Source organism: Emys orbicularis, chromosome 1 (assembly GCF_028017835.1).
Source record: "Emys orbicularis isolate rEmyOrb1 chromosome 1, rEmyOrb1.hap1, whole genome shotgun sequence".
Lineage (NCBI taxonomy): Eukaryota > Metazoa > Chordata > Testudines > Emydidae > Emys > Emys orbicularis.
The window spans coordinates 131,046,620-131,073,522 of record NC_088683.1 but is presented as its reverse complement, the minus strand read 5'-3'; the positions used below and the strand labels follow the sequence as shown (position 1 = coordinate 131,073,522).

General features: G+C 42.1%; 1 protein-coding gene across 1 annotated transcript in view; it reads right to left on the bottom strand.

Annotated features, from left to right (window-relative positions):
• Positions 1–834: 834 nt before the first annotated feature.
• The window catches only part of PARVG (parvin gamma), a 32,003-nt gene continuing 5,934 nt past the window's right edge, over positions 835–26,903 (bottom strand). Inside the window, exons 3-13 of the mRNA XM_065423575.1 lie at positions 26,504–26,568; positions 22,948–23,050; positions 21,663–21,803; positions 21,153–21,268; positions 20,020–20,075; positions 17,744–17,766; positions 15,731–15,792; positions 15,565–15,633; positions 13,253–13,354; positions 2,664–2,736; positions 835–914 (exon numbers count right to left, since the gene is read on the bottom strand). Of these exons, the coding sequence (XP_065279647.1) occupies positions 835–914; positions 2,664–2,736; positions 13,253–13,354; positions 15,565–15,633; positions 15,731–15,792; positions 17,744–17,766; positions 20,020–20,075; positions 21,153–21,268; positions 21,663–21,803; positions 22,948–23,050; positions 26,504–26,568 (890 nt within the window). The remainder of the gene's footprint in view (positions 915–2,663; positions 2,737–13,252; positions 13,355–15,564; positions 15,634–15,730; positions 15,793–17,743; positions 17,767–20,019; positions 20,076–21,152; positions 21,269–21,662; positions 21,804–22,947; positions 23,051–26,503; positions 26,569–26,903) is intronic.

The following is a 26,903-nucleotide window of genomic DNA, read 5'->3' as shown; positions in this document are numbered from 1 at the left end:
TGGCCATGTGTAGGTGCACAAGAGTTGCAGGGAGAAGAGGGGTGCAGTAGGCCACAATCTTGTGCTAGATTAAAGGGCAAATAAGGGGGCTCTTTCATGGTTTTGTAGGAGGTGCCGAGGACCGGGGGAAATCCACAATACTGTACAGTGGAAGGCCTGCATAGGGTTCTCAATCCCTTCAATGTAAATGTATTTTAAGAGGCAAGCAAGCAAGCAGATTTTTTCAAACATTTCACGTCTTGCCAAGTTTCATATCACTAGCCACTTTTAAAAATTATTATCCTCATCATCCTGCCTGAAAATGTAGTACAGAAGTTATTAGACTATGGGCTTCAAGCCCCCTTGGAATCTATCCATGGACTCCAACTCCATCATGGTGCTGCAGCCACCTCAGTGCAAGTACAGGTGCGAAGTTCTAAAAATGACTTCCAGCTCCCTCTCTGATAAAAGGGCAAGGGGTTGAAGCCAGGGGCTGGGGTAAGCACATTGACTAGTCTTTACAGCTTTTGGGGGCCTTGACCTCCTGAGGTCCCTTCCAACTCTGATATTCTATGATTCTATGAAGCAAGGGGTGGATTCTGTTTCTGTGGCAAAATTCACAGCCAGGGAACAGCAGAAAACACTGGTCCCTGAATACGCACACACACTTATATTATAGATAGCGCAAGTTATATAACTATAAAACTTTGCATGCATACACACTTTTCAAAGCATATTAATGCAACAAGTGTCATATAGGGTGTGTGCATGTGCAAAGTGGCAAACATACAGCTAGGGACTGAAAATTAAACCCAGAATACGGTAGCAAGAAAATCTAGTTCTTGGTTTCACTCTTCATGTTTCTTTGGTCTTGTATTTGGAATACAAGCAGTACAAAACCTGCAATGTAGTCTTCATATCTCTGTTCACGATATCTGTGGATACACAAGAAAGAAAGAAGCCTGCTGGGAAACATTAGAAATCCTTGAGATAGAGAGACTGCAAATGTCAAAGCATTGAAGGTAATCTTTCAATTTCTCCAAATTACAATCTAACTAAAGCAAGAACCAAAACAGGAAATGTAAAGCTATCAGATTTTCTTGATTTCTTAAATGACTTAGGAGAAGAAAAAGGGTCCTTTACCACTTTACCACATTGGAATAAGGATCAGTAACATACAATAAGAAACAATTCTTCACTGACAGACAGCAGAGCAGATAATTTAATAAGACTCGATAACTGTATTTTTTGTGATTCTATTATAATGTGACTAGTAGCAGACATTGCCTTAACTCTTCATTTCCTGGCTTTGTAGTGTTTGCATTTTGTTCTGTGGCGTGTATTGCCTGCTTTTTGAAGGTTGCAGTTTTCAGCTGCTAACTGCCATATTCTGAAAGTACATGAGGTACTGCTAAGCTACCTCAGCTCATGTTTGAAAAAGGTTTTTGCTAGTTAATACATCAATGTGTATGCAAACTACTACTGCTTCCAAACGATGAGAGACGGGCTTGCTGCTCCTCTTAAAGTAATGTAAATGTATGGCTTTGTACGGAACATAGACCTGCAGTAGAACCAGTAGGCCAGATCTTCAGCTGGTGTAAACAGTGTAGTTCCATTAAGCACCAACACTCATCAGCTGAGGATCTTTCCTACGTAGCTGTACATAAATGATACACAGATGTTGGAGTTTATATTTCCCACACTAATGAACTGTAGACATTATTTGAGGCAATCCTCCACATTTAGAGAAATGGATGTCCAATGCTTTTAACCTGCTCACAGAAAAGGTACACCCAGAGGCTTTCACAGATTTGGTTTTCCCAGTTTAACTAGAACGGTTCACTGAAATCCAAGTTCCATATATAGGGCATGAAGGCTCCAATTTTTCTCTGCATTCTCACAAATCACTCGCATTGACATTAATGACAGCTACCCATGAGTAGAGCTGGTTGGAAAAAAACATCCAAAACAAAATGTTAATGAAAAAAATAACCAAAAATTTTAATAATTCCCACACCTTCCATTTTTTGATCGGCTCTACCCAACAATGTAGGTACAGATAGATGACCTCTCCATATGCTGATATATACACATACCCCAATCTTGTTCATGAGTGGACTACCCAACTGGGAAAAGATGCCATTGTTAACACTGGAACAGCTTTCTGGGGAACATGGTAAAATGCCCATCACTTAACATCTTTAAATAAAGACTTGAGGTCTCTCTAAAATATATGCTCTAGTTCAACCAAACGTTATTGGGCTTGATTCAGGAATGATTGGGTGAAATTGAATGGTCTATGTGGTTTAGGAGCTTGGACTAGATGTCTTCTGTCTCTAAAAATCTACTAATCCATTCACATCCTGATTTTGGCAACGAGGTCAACACACTTACTCCTATGTGGTAATTTCAGCAACTACTGATGTATCTTACATCATGTAATTCTTGGTTTAAATGGTGTTAACTTACCAAACAGTGGGTATTGTAACAACAGCACTTCTTTTTCTTTAGTGGAGACTAGATTGTTAAAATATGAGATATATACAGGAGATGTGTAGCAAAGGAAATGTTATGAAATATGCGGTTGTCCTGTTGGAGGAGATTCTCTAGCTGATTATCTCAGCTTTTCATGAGCCAGAGCAAGAATCATTCTCTTCCAGAACAATTACTATGTTATGACTCACCTTCAGCATTGACAGGAAAATCTAGAAGACCTCCATCTGTCAGCAAAGCCACTGCAAGGTTAACATTGTGAAGCTGTTGATCAGAAGAGATTAATGAAACAGAAAGTGAACTCTGGCCAAATATAGATAGTGCATGCTTTATTCCTTTGGTAGTTGAAATGGGAGTTAGCATTGCTGCACCAACATTTTTTTCATACTCTCTTTAGTTCTAGTGGAAAGCTTATAATCACTTCTATCAATTACCAAATCAGAAAAATAGAAACCAAATTTCCTTTAAAAATTATATGAGAAGGGACGCAGAAAGATCAATTCATTTAAAATTTTTCTGAAAATCTTGCATTAATGAGAGCCCCCAAAATTAAAAGTTTGATAAAACATAGGGAAATTTTTAACATAAAATGAAATTTGCAGAAAGTATTCTATTTTTCATTTAAAATCCTAAAGGTTTGAATTTTTCTGAGCAGCTGTAAATGTGAACATTAGGGTAATGTTTTAACATACAAAGGTCTACATGCATACTAAATATTATTGATGATATCATCATGGATATCACACTTGAGATATTAAGGATCAAGTATTTTTCAATTCTTTTGTACTTCCTTTCTTGGCTGACTGCTTCTTCCCATCAGGAAAACAGCATTGCAAATGCATGAATTCATTCATAAGTGACTTTACAAAATGACAACAAAGCTGTTGATTTTTATTTATTTCCAGTTAAAATCCAGATCCCATTCCCCTCTCGATTTTAACATACTAAAGGCAAGTTGTCTATTTAGGTTCTGTCACAAGACTATTCCTTTAATGAAGTAAGAACCAAAAAAAAAAAAAAAAATTGCTTCCTTAGCCATTCTACTTGCTACTGATCAGTTTTTCCTTCAGGAGGTACTGTGTACAGTGCAGGCATGCTTTTTTACCTCCCCATGTTACACTTACGTCCTACCATGCATAAGCTGAGCAAGAGCTGTATTTTATTCTGAACTAAAGTGATACCTTTATGTTCCACCTGGTTTTGTGATTTACAGACAACAATGACCAAGAGTTTGAAAGTAGGTTTAGATTCTTCTTCAAACCCATGGCAGACAAGGAAAATGCGAGGATTATATAGAGCTACAAACTGTTTACCCTGGGATTAATAAATAAAATGATTGTTTAATGAAGTCACCGAGTGAGGCGGGTCAGATGTTCCCCACAGCAAGTTCATGAGACTTCCACATAAAGGTAGAATGCTGATCTTTTATATAAATCTTAAGACACAGTACTGACATTTACTACTCATAGGCAAACTGATTTGGATAAAGGGAGTATATTCATCTTTCTGCACTTCTAGATGGAACCAGAACCACTGGAATACTGTTCAGTATTTCCAGCCTGATAGGAAGTTGGAAATATGAGAAGTCTTGGATAAAAATCTACGCTAGTGGTTATAGACTCTTCTGCCCTATGCCACTAGCTTGTCTTTGTCCCCATCTCTTCCTCTCTATCATCTGACATGTCCTCTTTCCTGCCTGAACACAGAAGGGAGTTCATGTGCATGAAGTGCAAGCTGGTGGCTGTGCTGGAAGAAAAGATTCTTGGATTGGAGGGGCAAGTAGAGATACTACTGAGAATCAGAGAAGCTGAGGAGGTCCTAAACAGCCCAGGTTCAAGGAAGAAGGGAGCTGGCCACCAAGGAATCAAAAAGAGAGGAAGTCAGAGAGGAAGCCTGGCAGTTTGTAACCACCAGAGGCAGAAGGTCATGGTGAAACTTCCTTGCAAAGAGGTCTCCAACTGTCCAAGGTAGATAGATTATTCTTGTTGGAGATTCATACTCAGAAGAATCAAAAGAACGTTCTACAAGGGACAGGCAGACAACAGGACAGTGTGATGATTTCCTAAAGCCAAGAAATGAGACACCACTATAAGACTGAATCGGCTTCTGAAGTTGACTATTGGTGATGATGCCTTTTGGAACAAATGACGCTGCATTGTGGGATATTTTGCAGATAGTAGATGACTTCGGGGAACTTGGGAGTGTTCTGAAGAAGAAGAAGAAGAAGAATGTCCAACTGATCTCTGAGATCCTTCCTGTCCCATGAGTGAAAGAAGACAAACGGCAGAAGATTCTGGAAGTGAATTGCTGGCTAGGTAAGTGCTATAGGGTTTTGTGGAATATTGATCCACTTTCTATGAGGAGTGGGGATTATATAGTTTGCATGTCCTCCAACTCAGTAGTAGGGGAACCAATCACTTCAGGGATAGGCTGGCTAGAGTAATCAGGAGGGAGCTAAACTAATAGGGTAAAAAGAAGAAAGATATGAGCACTCAGCACAAAATTGAGATGTTGAAAACAAAATTAATCAAGGACACAAAGAGAAGAAATTATTGAATTGCCTATACACTAATGTTAGGAGCCTGAATAATAAAGAAGAGGAATTGGAATTGTACATTTATGAGCATAAATTTGATCTAGTTAGCATTACTGAAACATGGTGAGATGATTCTCACATTTGGAATATTAAAATCAATGGTTATAACCTATTTAGGAAGGATCAAGTAGGGAAAAGGGGAGGGAGAGTGGCACTGTTTGTCAACAGTGGCATTACCTGTTTCCGAATCACTGATAACTTAGGAGAAAATTATCTTCAATGCTTACGGAGTAATGTCCTAACAGATAAAACACACAGATGGAATAACAGTTGGTGTCTGCTATAGACCACCAAATCAGTGTTAGGAACAGGATAACCACCTCCTTTGCACTTATCTATAACGTGTAGGAAAATAAGCTGCATGATCATGAGGGACTTCAATCTGCGTGACATATGCTGGAGATCTCATGCTGCCAGTACTAAAACATCCCTGGAATTTCTAAACATTATAGATGACAATTTCCTAAAAAAAAAAAAGTGTTGCAGCCTACATAGGAAAATTCTTTATTAGACCTTCTCCTAACAGATAAAGAGGAACTGATCACAGAACTAAAAATTAGTGGTAGCTTAGGTACAAGCGATCATATACAGCTGGTTCTTTAATGGGGCCAATTTCACAAAGCTGAAAACAATTATGAGCCAAATCAGCTAGAAGGAAAAATTTAATCAGAAAAATGTGAATGATAATTGGGAATCATTTAAGAAAATCTTACTAGATTCCCCAGAAGCCACAATCAAGGGACAATCCTGTGCTGGTTAAAACAATGGCTTGGTTTAGAAGGGGCGGGGGGAGGAGGGGGAGAGAGAGAGTGTAAGTAAAAACAAATGGAATAATGGGGAATCTGATAGTAATGAATATAAATCAGAAGTTGGGAATTGTAGAAAAATGATAACAGAAGCAAAGGGACACAGGAAAAAATATGGCCAGCAGAGTTAAGGACAATTAGAAGGGTTTTTTAAAATATATTAGAAACAAAAGAATCCTGACAATAGCATTGGTCCATTGCTAGATGGAACTGGTAGAATTATCAATAACAATGTAGAAAAGGCAGAAGTGGTCAATAAATATTTCTAGTCTGTATTTGAGGGGGAAAACAGATGATATAGTCTCTTCATATGGTGAAGATAACACTCTTTCCATTCCACTAATTTCTCTGGAGGATGTTAAACAGAAGCTACTAAAGTTAGACATTTTAAATCAGCAGGTCCAAATAACTTCCATCCAAGGATTTTAAAAGAGCTGGCTGAGTAGCTCGCTGGACCATTAATGTTGATTTTCAATAAGTCTTGGAGCACTGGGGAAGTTTTCAAAAAACTGGAAGAAAGCTAATGTTGTGCCAATTTTTAAAAAGGGTAAACAGAATGACCCTGGTAATTATAGGCCTGTCAGCCTGACATGGATCTCAGTCAATATAATGGAGCAGCTGATATAGGACTCAATTAATAAAGAATTAAAGGAGGGTAAAGTAAGTAATGCAAATCAACATGGGTTTATGGAAAATAGATTAAATCAAACTAACTTGATATCTTTTTTAGCTGAGGTTACAAGTTGGGTTGTTAAAGGTAATGAGGTTGACATAAGCCTTGGCTACACTTGCGAGTTGCAGTGCTGTAAAGCCGCCCCCAGCGCTGTAACTCACTCCCCGTCCACACTGGCAAGGCATTTGCAGTGCTGTATCTCCGTGGTTGCAGCGCTGCATGTACTCCACCTCTCCGAGAGGAATAGCAAGTGCAGTGCTGCCGCTGCAGCGCTGCAGCGCCAGTGTGGCCGCCCAATGCGCTGTGAATGGCCTCCAGAATTATTTGGCAGTATCCCACAATGCCTGTTCTAGCCACTCTGGTCATCAGTTCAAACTCTACTGCCCTGGCCTCAGGTAATCAACCTCCACTCCGAGCACCACCATGGACACTTCAGAGCCAGTGTGGGAGGGGGGAGAGGAGAAGGAGGAAAACGGGAGTGATGGTGGTGGACCTGATGGAGACACCCCGGAATCCCTGGAGCCATGCAGCCAGGAGCTCTTCTCGAGCCAGGAGGAAGGTAGCCAGTCGCAGCGGTCGGTACTTGGTGGAGGACAAACGGAAGAGCAGGTTCCCGGTAAGCAGTTTTTTTTTTCGGGAAGGAATTTTTTCGGTGCGGGCTCTTTGGGAGAGGAGGGTTAGGCATGCATGCCTAGATGCGGAATGGTGCATTGATGTGGTTTATCACATCGCGGTAATCGGCCTCGGTAATCTCCTGGAATGTCTCATCCAGAACATGTGCAATGCGCTTGCGCAGGTTTATCGGGAGAGCCGCCATGGTCCTTGTCCCAGCCAGGCTAACGTGTCCGCGCCACTGTGCTGCGAGGGGCGGGAGGACCATTGCTGCACACAGGCAAGCTGCATATGGGCCAGGGCAGAAGCTGCATTGCAGTAGAAGACCCTCCCTTGCTTCCCAGGTCACCCTCAGCAGCGAGATATCATCCAGGACGAACTCCTGTGGAAAATGTTGGGACAGTGTTCAGTGTAGGTGCCCCCTGAAGCTGTTGGCTCTCCCCAAGGCACAGAAACCCAGAGGACAGTGCAGCCCTGAAACAATCAGTCCCCCTTACTCACCATTGTGAGGCTCCCGTGAGATATGTGTGCTCTGTTTCGGACGGGAAAATTATGCTATTGTGTAGACCCTGTGTGTTTTCTACTCCTTAAGTGCGGGGGGAATCATTACTCTGTCTGGTATGAACAATGCTGCCTCTGTTAAATGTTGCATTTTGCCTATACAGCTGCATCAACCTTGAGACCTCAGCCGTCCCTCTTATCGCCTGCTCAGAGACTGCAAAGACTCAGGAAGAGACCACGAAAAAGCAAAGGAGACATGCTGCAAGAAGTGATGCGGCAATCTATTAAAGAGAATGAGAAAGCACAGGACTGGAGGGAGAGAGAAAGCAGGATCTGCCAGGAAAACGCAGCGCAACGGCGGCAAAGCACCGCGCACCGGCAGCAAAGCACTGATAGGCTCATAAGCATCCTGGAGCGCCAAGCAGATGCTATCCAGGAGCTGGTAGCCATGCACAAAGAGGAGCAGTACCGCAAACGCAAATGCCACCCCCCCCTACAGCCCTTGTCCCAAAACTCTTTCCGTTGTGCCCCACTGTCACCTCCAACCCACTTTCCCCAACTTCCGTGTTCTTCACGCCACCCGCTGCCTCCAACACCAGTATCTTCACCACCCAGCCCTGAAAACCACGACCCTTACCCTCTGCACTCAACCCCCATCACCATGCAGTATAGCTATCCTGAAGTGCAGCACTCACTGCACAGCACACCAGACAGGACATACGCGAATCTGTGATTGTACTGTTCCCCACTCCACCCCCTTGTTTCTTTTCAATAAATAAATTTTTTTTCTTTTCAATAAATGGATTCTTTGGCTTTGAAAACATTCTTTATTATTGCATAAAGTAAAAAACTCCTTAGCCCAGGAACTAAACAGGCACTGCAAATCTGCTTGTCTGCTAAGCAGACACTGATTCCTAAAGATTGAAACTACTGCACTTCACTCCCGTGCCGGGCACCAGATATCACTGCTGGTTTTCAGCCTCAAATTGCTCCCTCAAGGCATCCCTAATTCTTGCAGCCCCGCACTGGGCCCCTGTAATAGCCCTGCTCTCTGGCTGTGCAAATTCAGCCTCCAGGTGTTGAACCTCGGAGGTCCATGCCTGAGTGAAGCTTTCACCCTTCCCTTCACAAATATTATGGAGGGCACAGCACGCGGATATAACCGCGGGGATGCTGTTTTCGGCCAAGTCCAGCTTCCCATACAGAGATCGCCAGCGGCCCTTTAAACGGCCAAAGGCACACTCCACAGTCATTCGGCACCGGCTCAGCCTGTAGTTGAACCGTTCCTTGCTGCTGTCAAGTCTCGCTGTGTAGGGTTTCATGAGCCACGGCATTAACGGGTAAGCGGGATCTCCAAGGATCACAATGGGCATTTCAACTTCCCCTACCGTGATCTTCCGCTCTGGGAAAAAAGTCCCGGCCTGCATCTTCCTGAACAGCCAAGTGTTCCGAAAGATGCGTGCGTCATGCACCTTTCCGGGCCAGCCTGTGTTAATGTCAATGAAATGCCCACGGTGATCCACAAGCGCCTGGAGAACCATAGAGAAATACTCCTTCCGATTAACGTACTCGGATCCTAGGTGGGGTGGTGCCAGAATAGGAATGTGCGTCCCATCTATCGCCCCTCCACAGTTAGGGAACCCCATTTGTGCAAAGCCATCCACTATTTCCTCCACGTTACCCAGAGTCACGGTTCTTCTGAGTAGGATGCGATTAATGGCCTTGCAAACTTGCATCAACACGATTCCAACGGTCAACTTTCCCACTCCAAACTGGTTTGCGACCGACCGATAGCTGTCTGGAGTTGCCAGCTTCCAGATTGCAATAGCCACCCGCTTCTCCACTGGCAGGGCAGCTCTCAATCTTGTGTCCTTGCGCCGCAGGGTGGGGGCGCGCTCCTCACACAGTCCCATGAAAGTGCCTTTTCTCATCCGAAAGTTCTGCAGCCACTGCTCGTCATCCCAGACTTCCATGACGATGTGATCCCACCACTCAGTGCTTGTTTCCCGAGCCCAAAAGCGGCGTTCCACGGTGCTGAGCATGTCCGTGAATGCCACAAGCAATTTTGTGTCGTACGCGTTACGCGTCTCGATAGCATCGTCGGACTCCTCACCCTCACTCTCACTGTCACTTTGGATCTTAAGGAATAGTTCGACAGCCAAACGTGACGTGCTGGCGAGACTCGTCAGCATACGCCTCAGCAGTTCGGACTCCATTTCCCGCAGACAGATCGCGCTGCACAGAAACCGTTGAAAGATGGCACCAAAGGTGGACGGAAACAAAGGGATTTCTGGGATGCGAAGCGATGCAATGCATCACGGGGCATTGGGACAGGACCCAGAATCCCCCGCACCCACGCCCCCTTCCCACAACCCACGGCGCCAGAATGGGAAAAGGTGCTCTGTGGGATAGCTGCCCATAATGCACCGCTCCCAACAGCGCTGCAATTGCCGCAAATGTGGCCACGACAGTGCGCTGGGCAGCTGTCAGTGTGGACAGAGTGCAGCGCTTTCCCTACTCAGCTGCACGAAGTCAGGTTTAACTCACAGCGCTGTACATCTGCAAGTGTAGCCCAGGCCATAGTATACTTAGACTTCTGTAAGGCATTTGACTTGGTATTGCATGACATTTTGATTAAAAAACTAGAATGATATAAAATTAACATAGCACACATTAAATGGATTAAAAACTGGCTAACCAATAGACCAGACCCCTAAAAAATGTTGAATGGAGGTGCAGACCCCTTTGGAAATCTTAGACCTAGTCTGCAGAATCCCAGGGGTCCGTGGACCACAGATTGAAAACCATTGTTCTAAAAGATATACTCTAGGAATTATTTTGGGGAAGTTCTACGGCCTGCGTTATACAGGAGGTCAGACTAGATGATCAAAATGGTCCTTTCTGGCCTTGGAATCTACAAACCGCCCCTCATCCCAATTCCTGCTCCCTTTTCCCCTCCTCCTCTGCTCCTGCTCATCCTCTGGTCCCTGAATCCCTCCCCTTCTTCATCCCTCTGCATTCCCACTAGAGTGACCAGATGTCCCAATATTAGGGGCTTTGGCTTATATACACAGCTATACCCCCCACCCCCTGAATTTTTTTTTTCACATTTACTATCTGGTCACCCTAATTCCCACTGTGGCTTCTTCCTCCTTTTCCTCCACACTACCTAGGCCCAGAAACTGAGAACATTGAGAGAACAAGATAGTCTCCCTGCTCTCAGTTCCAGTGCCCAAGCCCATAATGCCCCCAACTACTGGAGAAGCAATTGAAGGGAAAGTCTTGTGCAGCCTTGCAGCTCAGGGCTTGGAGCATGCTTGGTTGCTTTGAGGGGATGGTACATATGCAGTCCTGTCACACAGAGGAGCAGCGAGAGGATGGAGCACGCTCAGTGCAGACAATCTTCAGGGAATTTAGCTGCCAAACTCAAACAACTCTCTATTGACCACGTGCCAACTGAAAGGCTTATAATTTGGCCAAATGTGGGCAGTTTTTCACAGAGATGGCAAAAATCCCCACAAAAATCACCTCCTGCTTCAAAGAATGGAGGAGCTAGAACTTCTCAACAAATGGGTTGTGAAAATGTTTTTAGCAAAACAACAAAGTTCCCCCTAACCTCGTTCTCAGAAATAGGTGAACTGTTTTAGCTGGGGGGGAAATTTCAGCCTGAGGCAGGTACCTTGCCTGGAAAAGTATAGCCCAAATAGTTGAAGTTTAGCAAAGTTATGATCAACTGAGAACAAGGTCTTATAATGGTATTTATGGGAAGTATCAAGGCAACCTTAACTATAGGTGGCCCTTCCAGTTCCACCTATAATAAAGGAAAGGGGGGAAGGAATAGTGCCATCCTCTGACATCAAAGGGAGGGCGGTGAAGCAAGAGATCAGAGAGTGCACCACCCACTGATGCCACAGGATGAGCAGGAGGTAAGTGATAACTCCATCCACTGATGCCCTGCTGAGGAGATCTCTAAAGGTAAAGGATAGTTCCATCCTATGTTGAGCAGGGTTCTGCCACCACCACATTTGGTTTCTTTTGAGTTTACGTACATTCTAGATATATCCTAATATCGATTTTCCTTTATTTTTCAGTGTTTTTCCCCCTCACTAGCATCCACTCCAATTCCCTCTGCCCAAGATACACAGACTGTATCTACTGGCTTTGAACTATCAGCTTTCAACTTGAGTGAAAGACGATACACAATAATGATCCTGACGGTATGGCTGGTTGTCACCGCTTTCATAACAGGAATGTCATGTTTTAAATCTCAGAGGAGTTCTGCAGTGAAGGTTACATTGTCATGTTCTACTGTACCAATTAATGTCTAAAATGTGGGGGAGTTAGAGTACACAAGGGATTTGGGGGAAGTGTTTTAAATTGAAATAAAGTCTCTGAGCTACAGTAGTTAGATTTTTATATCACTCAGGATATAAGACAGGAAAAAAACTAAGTAAACAATGCTTTGACCGAAAGTAGTACCTGGGGTTAACTTTGCTAAAATGAAAGTTCTTGAGATACAATCACAGCGGAGTGCTTCACACCCCCAATGGATTCCTCTCTGAGGGCAGTGTCCAATGGTTAGAGGCTAGGACTGGGAGTCAGTAGTTCTGAATTCTAATACCAACTCTGGCACTGTCTTACTCTGCAATTTACCTCTGAAAAATGGAGATATCTACGTTCCTCACAAGAAAGTCGTTTAGACGTCATTAACTAATAGGGCTGGTCAAAAGAATAGGAATTCTTTTCTACAAAACTTTTTGAACAAACCAAAAACATGTTTGTTTTGTTCAAACTTCTTCATGGGTTTTACTGATTTTTTTTTCTTCTAGAGTGATTTGAAAATAAAATGTTTTGTTTCCAATTTAATGGAATCAGAGCAAAAAAAAATAGTGGAGAAAGAAAAGGGGGAGGGCGACTGAAGATGGAACACTTTCATTTTGATTCAATTCAAATTTATTTTTTTCCCCAAATCTAATTAGCAGAGTTTTAAAACAGGGTCAGTATTTGACAGGCTGTGTGCACGAGGGCTCTCAGCTTTGCTAACAGAGGGTCAGGTGAATTGATGCTAGCAATAGGAGGAAACTTTTAGAAAAGTGACCTTGCCTACATGGGGCCTTAGCGATGGTTCCATCAAGTTAGGGTTGAGGTACATTTGTGGGACAATGTGAGGGAATCTTTGTGGCCCCTACCCTTGCTGTGTCACCTGTGTGGCTAAATGGAAGAAGCTGTTGGTCTAATATTGCATTCACATTCCAACCCATGCAACACAGAGATGTTTATTTAAAGCACTTGGAATTCAGTGCATTTGTCTGGTTAACAAATGCAAATAATGATCGCTTTCATTTTGTAGGATCATGGTAGATTTCAGTACAGACTTTGGGGCGGGGACTTTTTTTTTTTTAAATTAGATTATAACATGCTTAGAGCACTCTTGTGTGTTGTCTAAAACTGCTATCCTGCAAATGCTTGTTCAGGCGATTAACTTTACACATTGAAATCGCAGAGACTACTAACAATGGGGCTAATCATGTGCAGAAAGTACATGGAAGGTGTTTGCAGGACCAGGGCTTAAGTAAATAAATAACCACCTACCATTTCCGTAGCACAATTTGGGTTCAGGAAGAACTCCCTTAAATTCAGGAAATACCCCCCAAGTTGTCCAATTAACAAAAGCAAGATAACTCCATCTGCAAACTATAAGAAGAATCACCTGAGTATTATTTATTAAATTGGCTTTTACCAAAGCCAGGAAAAAAAAGATTCAAAGAGTTTTACTCAAAGAGATAAATGTTGTTCTATGGAAAGAAGAATTGAGAATATACAGTATAAATTATACAATCTAGTGACTTATTTCCTTAACCCCAATTTATACACAGAATGTCATTTCTATCTATCTAAGGCTCATAAATTCCTATTACTGTAGTAGGAATGTACCACTGTGTGGAGGATAGCAATACAAATGAGCTTTTTGAAATGTCCCATGTTTGAACAGATTTCAAACAAAAATAAATATGCATCACTACATAAAAGGAAATTCCATCTAGGATTCCTGATAGCAATCCCTTCAAAAGCTCCATTCTCGGTAATTAATACTCCAGTCCCCAGCCATACAATGCAAGCCACTGGAATTATTATTGCGTCAAAGGTTTTAATGGTTGCAGTGAAGTGCCAGTTGTAGTCTAGATTTTCCCCACCCTTTCATATGCATGCCAAGAAGGAAAAGAGCACAAGGAACTTCCCCATCCCAATCTGTTTCCACTTGGTTCACCCTACTCAGAGGCATGGGAGAATCACAATCCCCGCACTCTCACAAGCACAAGGACTGTTTCCCTCCCACTCATGTGCCCCAAGAGGTGCCAGTTGCACCAAAGGGAGGTGGGAGGAGACAGAGCTATAGTTCCACACCTCCTCACTGGAGTGAGCAGGCTGCACCCATCCTCACAGATGGTGCAGTGTGAACTCTTCCCTGGGCTCTGTGAGGGATGTGTCTGATGAGGTGAAACCCTTTTGGAACTCCTCCAGTGGTGGTGGCTCCACATTGTCCCCAGAGCAGGGCTGTGCCTCTGGAACAATCATGCCCTATAAATAAGGCTACGATTTTGTCACAGAGGTCGCGGAACTCACAGGATCCGTGACTTCCAAAGACCTCCGTGACTTCAGCCCTGGTGGCTGGGAGCTGCAGGGTCTTGCCACCTCCCACAGCAGCAGGGAGCTGTGATGTACCCTCACACCCTGAGGCAGCAGACCCCCAAGCTCCCAGCTGCCGTGGGCAGGGGGATCCCCGCAGTTCCCTGCCAACCGGGGCAGAGCAGGGGGACCCCCTCAGCTCCCCACGGCGGTAGCAGCAGGGGGATCCCCACAGCTCCCCGCCGCTGTGGCTCGGAGCCCCCACAGGTGGTGGGGTCCCCGGAACTCCCAGCCACTCCGCAGTTGCCCAGCTCCTTCCCATTTTATCATGGATATTTTTAGTAAGAGTCACAGACAGGTCACAGCTTCTGTGAACTTTTCTTTATTGCCCGTGACCTGTCTGTGACTTTTACTAAAAATACCCATGAAAAAATCTTAGCCTTACCTATAAATTATGGCCTAGATTTTCAGAAGTGTCTAGTAATTTGGGTGCCCACCTTCAGGCACTTTAAACGGGGCTGATTTTCAGAGGGCTGGAGATCAGCACTTTGTGAAAACCAGGCCTCTCGACCATGTCTTAAGTTAGGCACTCAAAAATCACTAGTCACTTTGACAATTTAGGCCTATTTTTTAAAGATGCTGAGCAACCACATTTCCAACTTAAGTCAATGGAAGCTGTAGGGCAGTGGTTCTCAAAGCCGGTCCGCCGCTTGTTCAGGGAAAGCCCATGGCGGGCCGGGCTGGTTTGTTTACCTGCCACGTCCGCAGGTTCAGCCGACTGCAGCTCCCACTGGCCGCAGTTTGCCGCTCCAGGCCAATGGGGGCTGTGGGAAGTGGCACGGGCCAAGGGATGTGCTGGCAGCCCTTCCCGCAGCCCCCATTGGCCTGGAGCAGCGAACCGTGGCCAGTGGGTGCCGCAATCAGCTGAACCTGCGGACGTGGCAGGTAAACAAACCGGCCCGGCCCGCCAGGGGCTTTCTCTGAACAAGCGGCAGACCAGCTTTGAGAACCACTGCTGTAGGGGTTCAAGAGCCTCTGAAAATCAGGACCTATATGACAACAACCTTGGGATGATGTTCCATACAAACCCGTTATTTTCAATTACTTATCATATTGGCATTAAAAATCCTCCCAAATTGACACTTGATATGCCTGAACTCAGGCTATGAACGAATGTGTATATTTGCCAAGTTTAAAAGAGAAATATAGGAATTTTGGAGGTGACAGACATTAACATAACCGACAGACATTTTAAAATACAGCTCAGAGAGTGCTACCTGAGAGTCAGCATCATTCACATTTAATCCTAATTTTCCAACATGCTTGTTGACAAATTGCAAAAGCACCTAAAGAATGGGAGGGGGGAAAATGGAATTTTTAGAGAATTCATTAATAACATCTTATAATGCAAATGTCAATGTCTGTTTAACATTTAAAAGTTACCTTTTTCACAGCATCCAGTTTGTCCGGTGCATGTGTGAATAATTCATCAAAGGCGTCAGCTTCTATGGCAAAATATTCAATAAATGTTAATTAGGATTACCTGGAGTAACTACTAGACTGGTGGTTAAAATAAATTGAACTGGGAGGGGGGATCCCTCCCTGTATAAGCCCAGGAGAAGTCGAGTTGTGGGAGAGTACTGCTCCCCAATATTCTCTTCTCCACTTCATATAAGAGAGAAGAGGGAGCTGTGCTTCCCCTGACTTTAACTCCTGTGTCAGACAAAATAGTTTTGTTTTTTTTAATCAGCTTCCCTAATTTTCACAGGCATGGGTTCTCTTAGTTTGTGCTGCCATTAGCATGAGCCCTAGGCAAGCTGAAGTTCCATGGGTCCTATAGTTCATCTCTTTTCATTTGCGCACCATAACCCTGAACATCTGCAATAAAAATCAGTAGAAAATAAGGGGCATATATTACCATTCTTCAGTACCTGAAATTCCCATTGATATCAGTGGGAGTTTTGCACAAAAACTGAGGGTGGAGAATGGCCATACATTCTGTGATAGAAATATTTGCCCATAATTCTAAATCCATAGATTTGAAGGTCAGAAGGGACCATTAGAGTCTGACGTCCTGCATAACACATACCATAAAACCTCACACAGTAATTTCGAGTAGCATTACACATTAGAATTAGGGCTGGAAATTGGAAAGAAATTTGGACATTTTCAGTGAAAAATGGAAATGAAATTTTTGTGAATTCCCACCCCTATTTTCTGACCTGCTCTAATGAGAATTGTGTACATCTCCTCACAGTAACCCGTGAACAAAATTGCTTTTGCCTGAGATGAACAAAGTTCTCCAACCTGATTAAAATCAAGGGCATTATGCCAGCGTAATTAAGAAGAGACTTTGGCTTCTATGGTGTGGGATGTGAATTGAGCTTTGTTTAGGAGAGAGACTACTCATCAAAATTAGCAGCTATACTACATAAAAAGGCTCCAGTGTTGAGAGCACGCCACTGGGTCTCATTCTCCCTATTCAATTGTTGGTTCAGTATTGTTAGGAAACAAAGAATAACAAATCAATAGCAGGAATGTGTGTAAATCCTACAGCATTGTCACAAACTAGAGAGCCGCCTTCTGGAGCTAAACTTTCTGTTTTTCTTCCTTTCTTTAAGCAAGATATATTTTTTAAAAATAGATAAAGACTGAAGAGTGAATTAAGGTTTCTTCCTTTAACAGATTAATCTGCATGTTTTCTGCATTGTCTCAGTTTATAAATGAAGACCACTTAATAGAATAGCTGATAAAAAATAAATACATGTTCAATTAAATACTTTGTCTCTGCACTAGCTGTAACTGATCATATGAATTGCACAGAAGAGAATTAAAGCAGCCCCATTTATTCATTGAGGGTGAAATTTGCCCCTTTGCAGATAGCAAGGCTCCAACAGGCCTTGTAAGTCCTCAAAATGGAGCATAAGTGGAATATAAGCCTTTTGCTGGCCCTCTTCACCCAGGTGAATTTCACAATGAAATGTTTTACTTCCCTCAGTAGTTCTGATGGTGCATTCTGCTTTGGATTAACCTGGTTGTTAAGGTCTGTTATCAAGTGATAATAAAGTTTCAAAACATTATTTTGCAAACTAAAGAAAACAGACCTGAATGCAACTGCCAGCAAGTCAGAAGCCCAATTCTGCAGCTATTACACACATGAATAGTTCAACTGAAGTAAATGGGATTCATCTCACGTCACCCCTCCATCATTTTGCCTCCCTCGATTTTACTTCTCATTGCCAGTATGCCTTTAGGTTCTCCTGTGGGGTGATCAATTGGAACCGTGAGGGGCCCAGTTCTGATCTCCTCCCAGTATTATACCATTGTAACTCCACTGACTCTCATGGGGTTAGCCCTGATTTATCATGATGTCAGTGAGATCAGAATTGGATACATACAACTTTTGAAAACAGTATGCAGTAAAGAAACACTGAATTTGGCCTTCAAAGTACTTACTTGACTGGCCTTCTAAATTCTCTCTAAAGATTCAACAACAACAACAACAACAAAAAGAGAATTAGCAAAAACATACAGCAGAACTAATCCAATTTCTAAGCAAAGCATATCTGTGCCATAAGGATCCCTATGAAGTAGGAGACAGAGTACAGAACCTCACTAGTTATTTGCCAGAAGTAGCTTTCCAACAGACAGTTTTATAGTGCACTGTATTTATGTGTTCTTGGAAGAATATAATATTTAATTAGCACACAGACTAATGCACATTTATTTTATAAGCACAGTCTTCCAACGAGCTGCTCATAATACTAGAATTTTAAGTTGTGTTAACATATAAAATATAATAGTTGATGATGGAACTGTAGCAAGGAAAAACTGTTTCCAGTTCATGGCGCAACCTCCATATTTTCATTGTGTCCCATTGCTGAGCTCATGTAATAATTAGAGAATCTCACAAACTGAGCAAGATCAGATTGTTCTTTCTTTAGCACCAAAATAAGGAAAAATTGCTGAACTCTGGTAATGTATTAATACAATAGCTATAAATTAGTAATATGTAAACTGGTTTTGTTTTTATACAATTGAACTTTTAACCTCAGATATATAAACCTAACATGCTTGGTTTACTAATTATGTCATTTATCAGGTCTTGCAAAGACCAATGAAAACCAGTAACGGCTCTGCAAGATGAGTAAACGCCTTTACTTCATGCAATAATTCTGTGGCAGTAGCGTTTACTAAGCCCTGAAAAAGCTTAAATTACAGAACAGATTGTAACTAAACGGCAACCAGACATGATGTATAACTGTACTTTTTGGTAATAGCAATTTAAAAAAAAAATTCTGATCAGGTCACTGTGTTGGTGTGACATATTGTTAATACGTCAGTATGAACTTATGACTTTCAGTTTGATTTTTATGAACTCTTTGTATGATTACATGCTTATTGATTCTTTCACTGTATGCTGTCATGTTAAAATTACATCTTCCCTCTTTTGCAAAGGGTCTGACACCTAAGGGGTTGACTCTCAATAAGGACAATCAATAGTTTAATAACCATGCCCTAGGAGGACAGTGGAGACTACTGGCCAGAGATTACTGACTTACTAATAGCTCTTATCCATGGTAACAAATATAGAGAATGTTGAAGGCCACAGCTAGAGTTAGTTGAACACGGATTCGTTGAAATCAAAATGTTTTGATGAAAATTTTGTCAGGAAGGTTTCTAAAGTCCAGGATGGAGTTTTATGAGTGAGTGAGACACACCAACCCACCTCAGAATAGCCAATACCCTAGGGCCACCTAGGATGTGGGTGACCCAGGTTCAAATCCCTGCTCCAAACCAGTGACTTAACCAGGGTGAGTGCCCTAACCTCTGGACTATTGGCTATTATTGGGGTGGTGTATCTTTTTTCTGCCTCTCTTGTATTCATTCATAAAATATTTTGAAAAGTTGCACTTTTGATCTGGTGCAGAACGAAAACAAATTTTGAAATCTGGAAATTTTTCATAAAATGAAATTGTTGCTTTCCAACCACCCCTAGCTACAGCCCATAGAGGACTAGAGGCTGGAATAACCCCAGGGGAAGGCCAGGAAGAGACAAGGTGTAAGAAACGGCTGCTAAAAGGAGACTTACTTTAGCAAGGGGGGCCAGAACCAGAAGACAAGACTGAACAGAGAAGGGTGTCAGAGGATCCTGGACTCCCTGAAGGACATTGATTAATACCGAAAGAGCTCTCAGGAAGGATGAGGAAATTGAGGGAAGGTCTTGTGTTCAGGCATTTGCTGTTTTAGATCTGAATATCTCTTGTGCTTTGTCTATGAGTAAAGTGTGTCTGGTTTAGAAGTTCCTTTGCAGAATGTGTGTGTGTTCCCTTGTTTTAAGTCTCACAATGTCCCAGAAAAGGGAAACTGTAAACCAGGGTATCAACGTGGGTGGAATTCTGGGAAGCACATGCTTAACTTATTGGAAAAACCAGGGTAGCTAGACCATGGGATCCCACATCCCAGCAGGGGTACTAGATAAGGGGTCTGTACCCCAGGAATGTGCCAGAGAATGAACCCAGGAGGCTTAAAAACATGTGGGAACCAAAGGTTGAATCCAGTACAGCAGCCTGGTGTCTGGCCACAAACAAAAATTTAACCAGGGCTGTAACATTTGGTTGCTTGGGATATTTTTTTAAATAGCCACAGCCACACAATTATTTTAATAAATGAAGTGATCATTTCAATCCTCCTTTGTTATACAATGTATAAAAAAATGTTTCTTCTCTTACCTGTTCTCTGTGATATATTCCACTGCATTTTCTGTCCTTAATCCTGTTAAGGTACGCTGTTAAAAGGAAAGCCGATATAGAATAATGATGTTTAACTGCAAGGGCTATACAAAGAAATCTGTAGTAGTAAAGGCAACTTTTATTAACAGTTTGCTGCTATAAACTTTAAGTTTAAAATATTCACAAGTGCTTAAGTGACTTAGGAACCTAAGCACAACTGTCAAAAATGACTTTAGTGACATTGGCGTCTTGTATGGTCAAGATCTAGATCTTCCTGTCAGAGGCTATCCATACAATAAAGCATTTAAAATCCAGACTCTCCTAGATTTAAATGTGTAGAGAGCAAGCCCAAGGCATATGCATCACTTAAGTCCCATGTGCAGTTCTCCAAATAGGGATTAAGCGAGCTTTAAGGGGGATATAGGCCTCGTGCTGTGTTCTATATGCAAGTGAACTTCACCCACAGTTAGAAAACTGACTCAGTGTTCCCAACTTTCACAATTATATCACAAGTTGTGGGATATGTGATGTTTTTCTTAAAGCCCCAGATCCTAGTTTCATGTAACTATGTGAAAATCTGTTTTCACTTCATTACCTAAATAAATAAAATTCTAAAAGGTAAGTTCCTAGCCCTCATAGGCGTGGAGAAAAGCTTGAAAATGTGACCCAAGTGCACCCTAAAGTCACAAAAATCAGAAAGTAAATAAAAACCCCAAATTTTAAAAGAAAATCTCATGATTTTTAGGCCAATCTCAGGATTTTGGGACAAATGAATTTTGAATAGTTGGGGTTATAATCAGTTACAATTTTCCATCCACCAAGAGCAACTCTGCTTTCAGTCTGAATGCCTTTTATTTTACATTAAGTGGAAACAGCAAAAGCATATCAGGAAAGTCTCCATGACAAAGCATTGTGTTTGTAGCCTCTGTAGAATGCTACCTCTGAACTGAACACAAAATGGCTGGTTACTCCTGCAAACAACAGATTTCTAGAAATTAAAAGGTGAATTACACAGAAAACAAAAGCATAACAGTTATACAGTGATATACACCACACTTTTCTTCCACTGTATTTTTTAGTTTCTTGTGAGATCTCTGTAACCCCATGGCAGCAAAGGAAAGAGCCATAATTACCTCAATGATTATTACTTCCACACTAATATTTGAAGGGATAGGCAGATCAGGTTGGAAGTGCTTTGCTATTGCAATCAGAAGATATAATGTGCTCAGTAAGTCCTTCTGGAAGATGGCTGTTTCATGTAAAGAAAGCAAATTATAAGTAATGTGCAAACTCATTACAGCCTAATAGCAATACTTTGCATTCCCATTGTGCCTTCCTGAGAAAGTTCTAGTGCTTTACAACCAAAACATGAAATATGCCTCCAAATACGCTTGTGAGGAAGGGCAGATTAGTCCCATTTTATAGCTGTGGGAATGAGGCACAGAAAGATTAAAGAGACCTGTTCAGGGTCAAATAGGAAGTCTGTAGTTAGACACAGGAGAACTGGGTTCAGTTCCTGGCTATATTTCAGTGCCTTAACCCCAAGATCATCCTTCCTTTAGCAGCATCTTCTTAGCCCACTAAAACCCCAGAACAATATATTTTTATGAGGTAATTTTCTTGCATTTTACTTCTGCACATACAATCAATATTCCATTTCAGCTGGCTCTCTTCTAGTTGTAAACACTGGGCCACAGCTTCCAGAATAACGGCAAGTTTACGTTTCTGTTTTTTTTCCGTCAGTGCAATCTTCTCAACATCCAGCCTGAGAGATCCTAGTTTTTCTGAGATGGAGCATAGTTAAAACAAAACAAAGCAAGATGGATGTGTTTTAACAGCACTGTAGAGACAATACAAAATCATAGCAGAAATACCAAAAAAGTCTTGATATAAGTGATCAGTATAATTTAATAAATTATATAATGCAGACCCGAAGCCCGCAATTGGATGTGCACAGGTACTCCCTTGGGTTCATGCAGAATCTCAATGACATCAATAAGGCTCCGCACATGGTTCTGATTGCAGGATTGGGGCCACGGGCTACAGGTTAATTTTTAGCCACAAGTGCTCTACACCCTGGGTTTTACCAGTGGGAACTGCAGGAATCCACTGAGTGAATTTGCCCTGTAGATTGGTATGTGTGCTAAGCACATAGCAGTTCATATAAAAAGAAAAATCTTAGTTTATAGTTGTGACACCACAGCCCCAAAGTATAAAAGAAAACCAATCCTATTCACGAGCCTGGTGGCATCACTATGATTTACGAGATTTGATCAGAAGATTAGGAGGTGAGGGCCAATCCAGTTGCAGTCAAAGCAGAATGGAGAAGAGGGTAAAGACCGCAGTAATTAGAGGGATGGTGGGAATGGTAGACCATAACTTTAGGCTGGGCATTGATTCAAGAGGCCAAACCTTCAACTAGTGTAAAATTGATGTTGCTCCATTGAAGTGAACATAGCCACTTTGATTTACAGCAGCTGAAGTTCTGGCCTGAGGTCTCAGACTATGGCTTTTAAAAAATATACATATTTATAATTGTAGAGGTGATTCCAGCTGGTGTTTATGGTAATATCATAAATCATATTCACTGTCATGGTTTATGATGTCATTGGCACCTCTTGGAGGTGTTATAACCTCAGACTTCAAAGTTAACCTTTTTACTCTCTATATAAACAACGGAATAAAAAGACTTTCCAAAGGGTGGCAGGGAAGTGTCAAGCACTTGTTCAGGATTGCAATTACCACATATGGTTCACAGTGCAGTGCTCATCTCTATTTGAGTGCAAGAGGCATTAATAATTAGTAAGATACCAGCAAGCAAAGCTGTTCTTACAATTTAATGTGTTAGGTTTTTATTTTATCTGTGAGCTTCTGCACTGAAGAGCATGCGAGATTTATTAGGGAGCAGAGCTCAAAGAAGCAACTTACCCAAGAGATGATGAAGTATCAGCCCATCAAACAGGTCTTCTTCCAGGCTTTTTACTACTATGTGTTCCTGTTTCAGGGTTGTGTTAATCCAATCTATCAAGAGCTGCAGGAAAAAAATCAAACAGTCAACAATGATATCATAGAATCATAGAATATCAGGGTTGGAAGGGACCTCAGGAGGTCATCTAGTCCAACCCCCTGCTCAAAGCAGGACCAATTCCCAACTAAATCATCCCAGCCAGGGCTTTGTCAAGCCGGGCCTTAAAAACCTCCAAGGAAGGAGATTCCACCACCTCCCTAGGTAACACATTCCAGTGCTTCACCACCCTCCTAGTGAAATAGTGTTTCCTAATATCCAACCTAGACCTCCCCCACTGCAACTTGAGACCATTGCTCCTTGTTCTGTCATCTGCCACCACTGAGAACAGCCGAGCTCCATCCTCTTTGGAACCCCCCTTCAGGTAGTTGAAAGCAGCTATCAAATCCCCCCTCATTCTTCTCTTCTGGAGACTAAACAATCCCAGTTCCCTCAGCCTCTCCTCATAAGTCATGTGCTCCAGACCCCTAATCATTTTTGTTGCCCTCCGCTGGACTCTTTCCAATTTTTCCACATCCTTCTTGTAGTGTGGGGCCCAAAACTGGACACAGTACTCCAGATGAGGCCTCACCAATGTCGAATAAAGGGGAACGATCACGTTCCTCGATCTGCTGGCAGATATATCTTTTGTTGGAACAGAAAGTGGGAAAATAAATGGTAATACTTTACCATCACAAGAGTGCACCTTCCTCCTTTGTCTTTTGTTTTGTTTTCATCCTCCATTGAGTCTCTCCTTGTCTTTATTTTAGTCTTCTCTCTCTCTCAACACCATGCTCCTATTTTCTCTTTCCAACTCTCTTCTCTCTCCCCCTTTTCATTTTCTCTGCTCCTCCCCCACATCCGCTTTATTTTCAATTCATCTCACTAAGTGGCATATACACAGTATGAAATGTAACACCTCTTTGTGTGGTAAAAGGAGGTGCTCAGATTATTTGTGTCCCCTCTGCTGTGGTTGATAGAATGTGTTTCAGCACTTCAAAATATTAAAGGCCTAACGGGTAGAATTAATTCTGTGCAGAAAGCCAGTGAAACCCCCAGGTGAATGTGTGTTACGGGTCCTCTTCTGTGCCTGATCCGCAGAGAATATTAGTCTGTTACAGCCCAGCTACAGAGATTTGGCTCTAGCTCAAGCTATGACAGCTCATGCTTTAATTCTGAAGGCCCTCAGGTCTATGGTCATGTCTGTCCCAATTAAACCTTACTTGGAGGGCTTAATTGGTGTATCAGTTTTGTGCTGCTTCTCTGTGCAGGGGTGTATGGAATCCTGAATAAGACTATTTTCCCCTCATTAGACTGTTCTGCAGGCTGAAACATTCCAGTCCATATTGTTATTCTGAAGACATGCTTCTCAAAGAAAAATATATAAAAGAAAACTTAAAAACCTATGTTTGAAAATTCACAAGACATTAAAAAACCTCTCTGCTCTATATTGATGAGCTCTCAAAGTGTGTGTAATGCACATTCAAAGCCAAGAGATAGCAGGATTCCACTCAGTGAACTGTGGTTATCTTCACCTAATGCCTAGAGTTCAAGTTCTGACGATCCATTGGATTAGCGTAGTTTGAACTGGCAAGCTGAGGGCAGTGACATAAGCTGATGAACTGCACTGCTGAAAATAGAGTCACAAGCTTCCTGGTTCACCTGTTTTATCTTTTAACAGCCATCTCCCTAGCCTACAGCTTAGGCAACATTGCCTTACCTCTAGCTACCAGGGTCTCCCCAGGCAGCAATACAAAGAAATGTATCTGAAAACCCAGGAGAAAAGAACAGGTAGGGAAAGCAAAAAAGAATAATTGAAGCAGAAGTTTGCTACTAACTTCTTCTTGCTTTAAGCACTTCACATTTTACCTGTAGTTTAATATTCTTGGCAACTGAGGTGGCCCATCTCGCAGCTTATATTTCCTTGCCCCCAAAGCCACCCTGATGAGAACACCCAATTGAATCAGGAAACTAATTTAATATTTTCCACAAGTGAGTTTCTTTGCTTCTCTAAGGCAGCCCTTGAAGAGACCCTCCAAGTCTCCCATTATAATCGCCTCCTTAAAGTCTCTGTGTCAGAGCTATGAACTCTCCAGACAAGGAAGACAATGCCTGCCACTCCCTGATATGCCAGAAGGCATTACTGATGGTGAGCAACATAAAGCATTCTCTCTCTTCCCCTGGCCAGTGAGGAAACAGGTTAGTCAGTCAAACCCAGGTTGCACGCGCTGTAACCATGAACGGGGTCAACAGCAGAGCTCACAGGAATCTTCACAAAAACAGACTAAAGAAATCCTTTATTTTGGCAATTTGTGAAGAATGAATTCAGTGTCTTTAGTGATTCCTTCTTGCTATACCACCTCTCAAATTCTCTCGTTTATTAAAATATGGTAATGGTAAAAACCTGTTGCAAAAATTAAACCCTTCATGAACTGATTGAGAGCTCATTAGGTTTTAGGGAACATATAATATAGAAACACACAAACGTACGTTTAGGGCCTTGTGAATATGAGCTATACATACACACCAACACTCAAAATACCTGTCACAGTTTTAATATCTCTGTAACTGTGAAAGGTACTGGTGTGCCGCCCAACGAGATCTGCCATTTTACTGATCCTTCCAAACAGCAAGTTCAGTGTGATGATATCCAGGAGGCTATCACATGAGAAAAGCATCTTGAATTAGGTTTGAATATATAACAAAGAAGGGGATTTTCAAAGTCTCTGTGAAGTAAGTGCTGCTGTTTAAAAACTGGGTTCATTTTACTCAATTACATTAACTAGAACCTAGTGGAATTTACTGTACAATTTTGAAAGCTTTTGTTATGAATGTGAATGGTGACTTGCATGACCAGTGTCCTCTACAGTGATCTTCATTGCTCCCTTCGAGATGGCTTGTACTGATGGTACTGGCCACTGGTGGAGAAAGGATACTAGACTACACAGACCACTGCTCTGAGCAGTGTGGCAATTCCTATATTCCTATCACACGGTCAGGGCAGCAAACCCAAGTTGCTTTAAGGGTTAGCCTTTACTAGTAGCAAATGTTAACATTTTATTTATTTTTTGTTTGTTAGAATCCTCTTTGATATTACACTGTCGTTTTCTTTATGATGAAACTCTTGGATATTTTGGGCTCAGAAGTTATCAAGCTGGACACTTTGGACATGGACTAGGAGAAAAAAAACCCTCTCAAATGCTAGAACCCCTTCACACAACACAGCAAAAGTCTTGCTTTGTCTGAGTTAAGCATCTGAGATTTGATTCTGCCAAGTGCTAAGCTCTTGGTCACAGATCCAGCAAAGCACCTTTATGCCTGTGCGTAGTCCAATTGATGTCATTGGGATTACTAACCTGCTTACGTTTTTTGCTGGTCTGGGGCTAGAGTGCTCAGTACCTTACATGATGGAGCCTGATTACACAACATTTAAAAACAAGGGTCTACGTGTAAATAATAATTTAGTAAAAGAAATGATACCATTTGTAGTTCTTCCAATTTGGGGTTATTGTAGGACGTAGGATTTATGAATTTCCTCTTTTCTCCTATAAACAGAAGTGAACAATATCCATTACAAGTCTCTGATGTGACTAATGCAAGTTTTCTATAACAACTGCCCTCAGTTCAATATCGCCCCATTTTGCTAATTGCAGCATGAAAAAGTGTACTCATTTGTAATTTTATAGATTTCCTATGAGGGAGAAAATGGCATATCAGATCATTACAATTGCCTATTAGAAATTATCTTTCCAGGGAATTCAAATTGATAAGACCAAAGGGACACTTTCTAAAAATAAACAAAAACACAGTTTGGTTTGGTTCTTTTGTGTGAAACGTAAACCTCATTTAGAGGATTAGCTGGAACTTGCATTCAATCTTC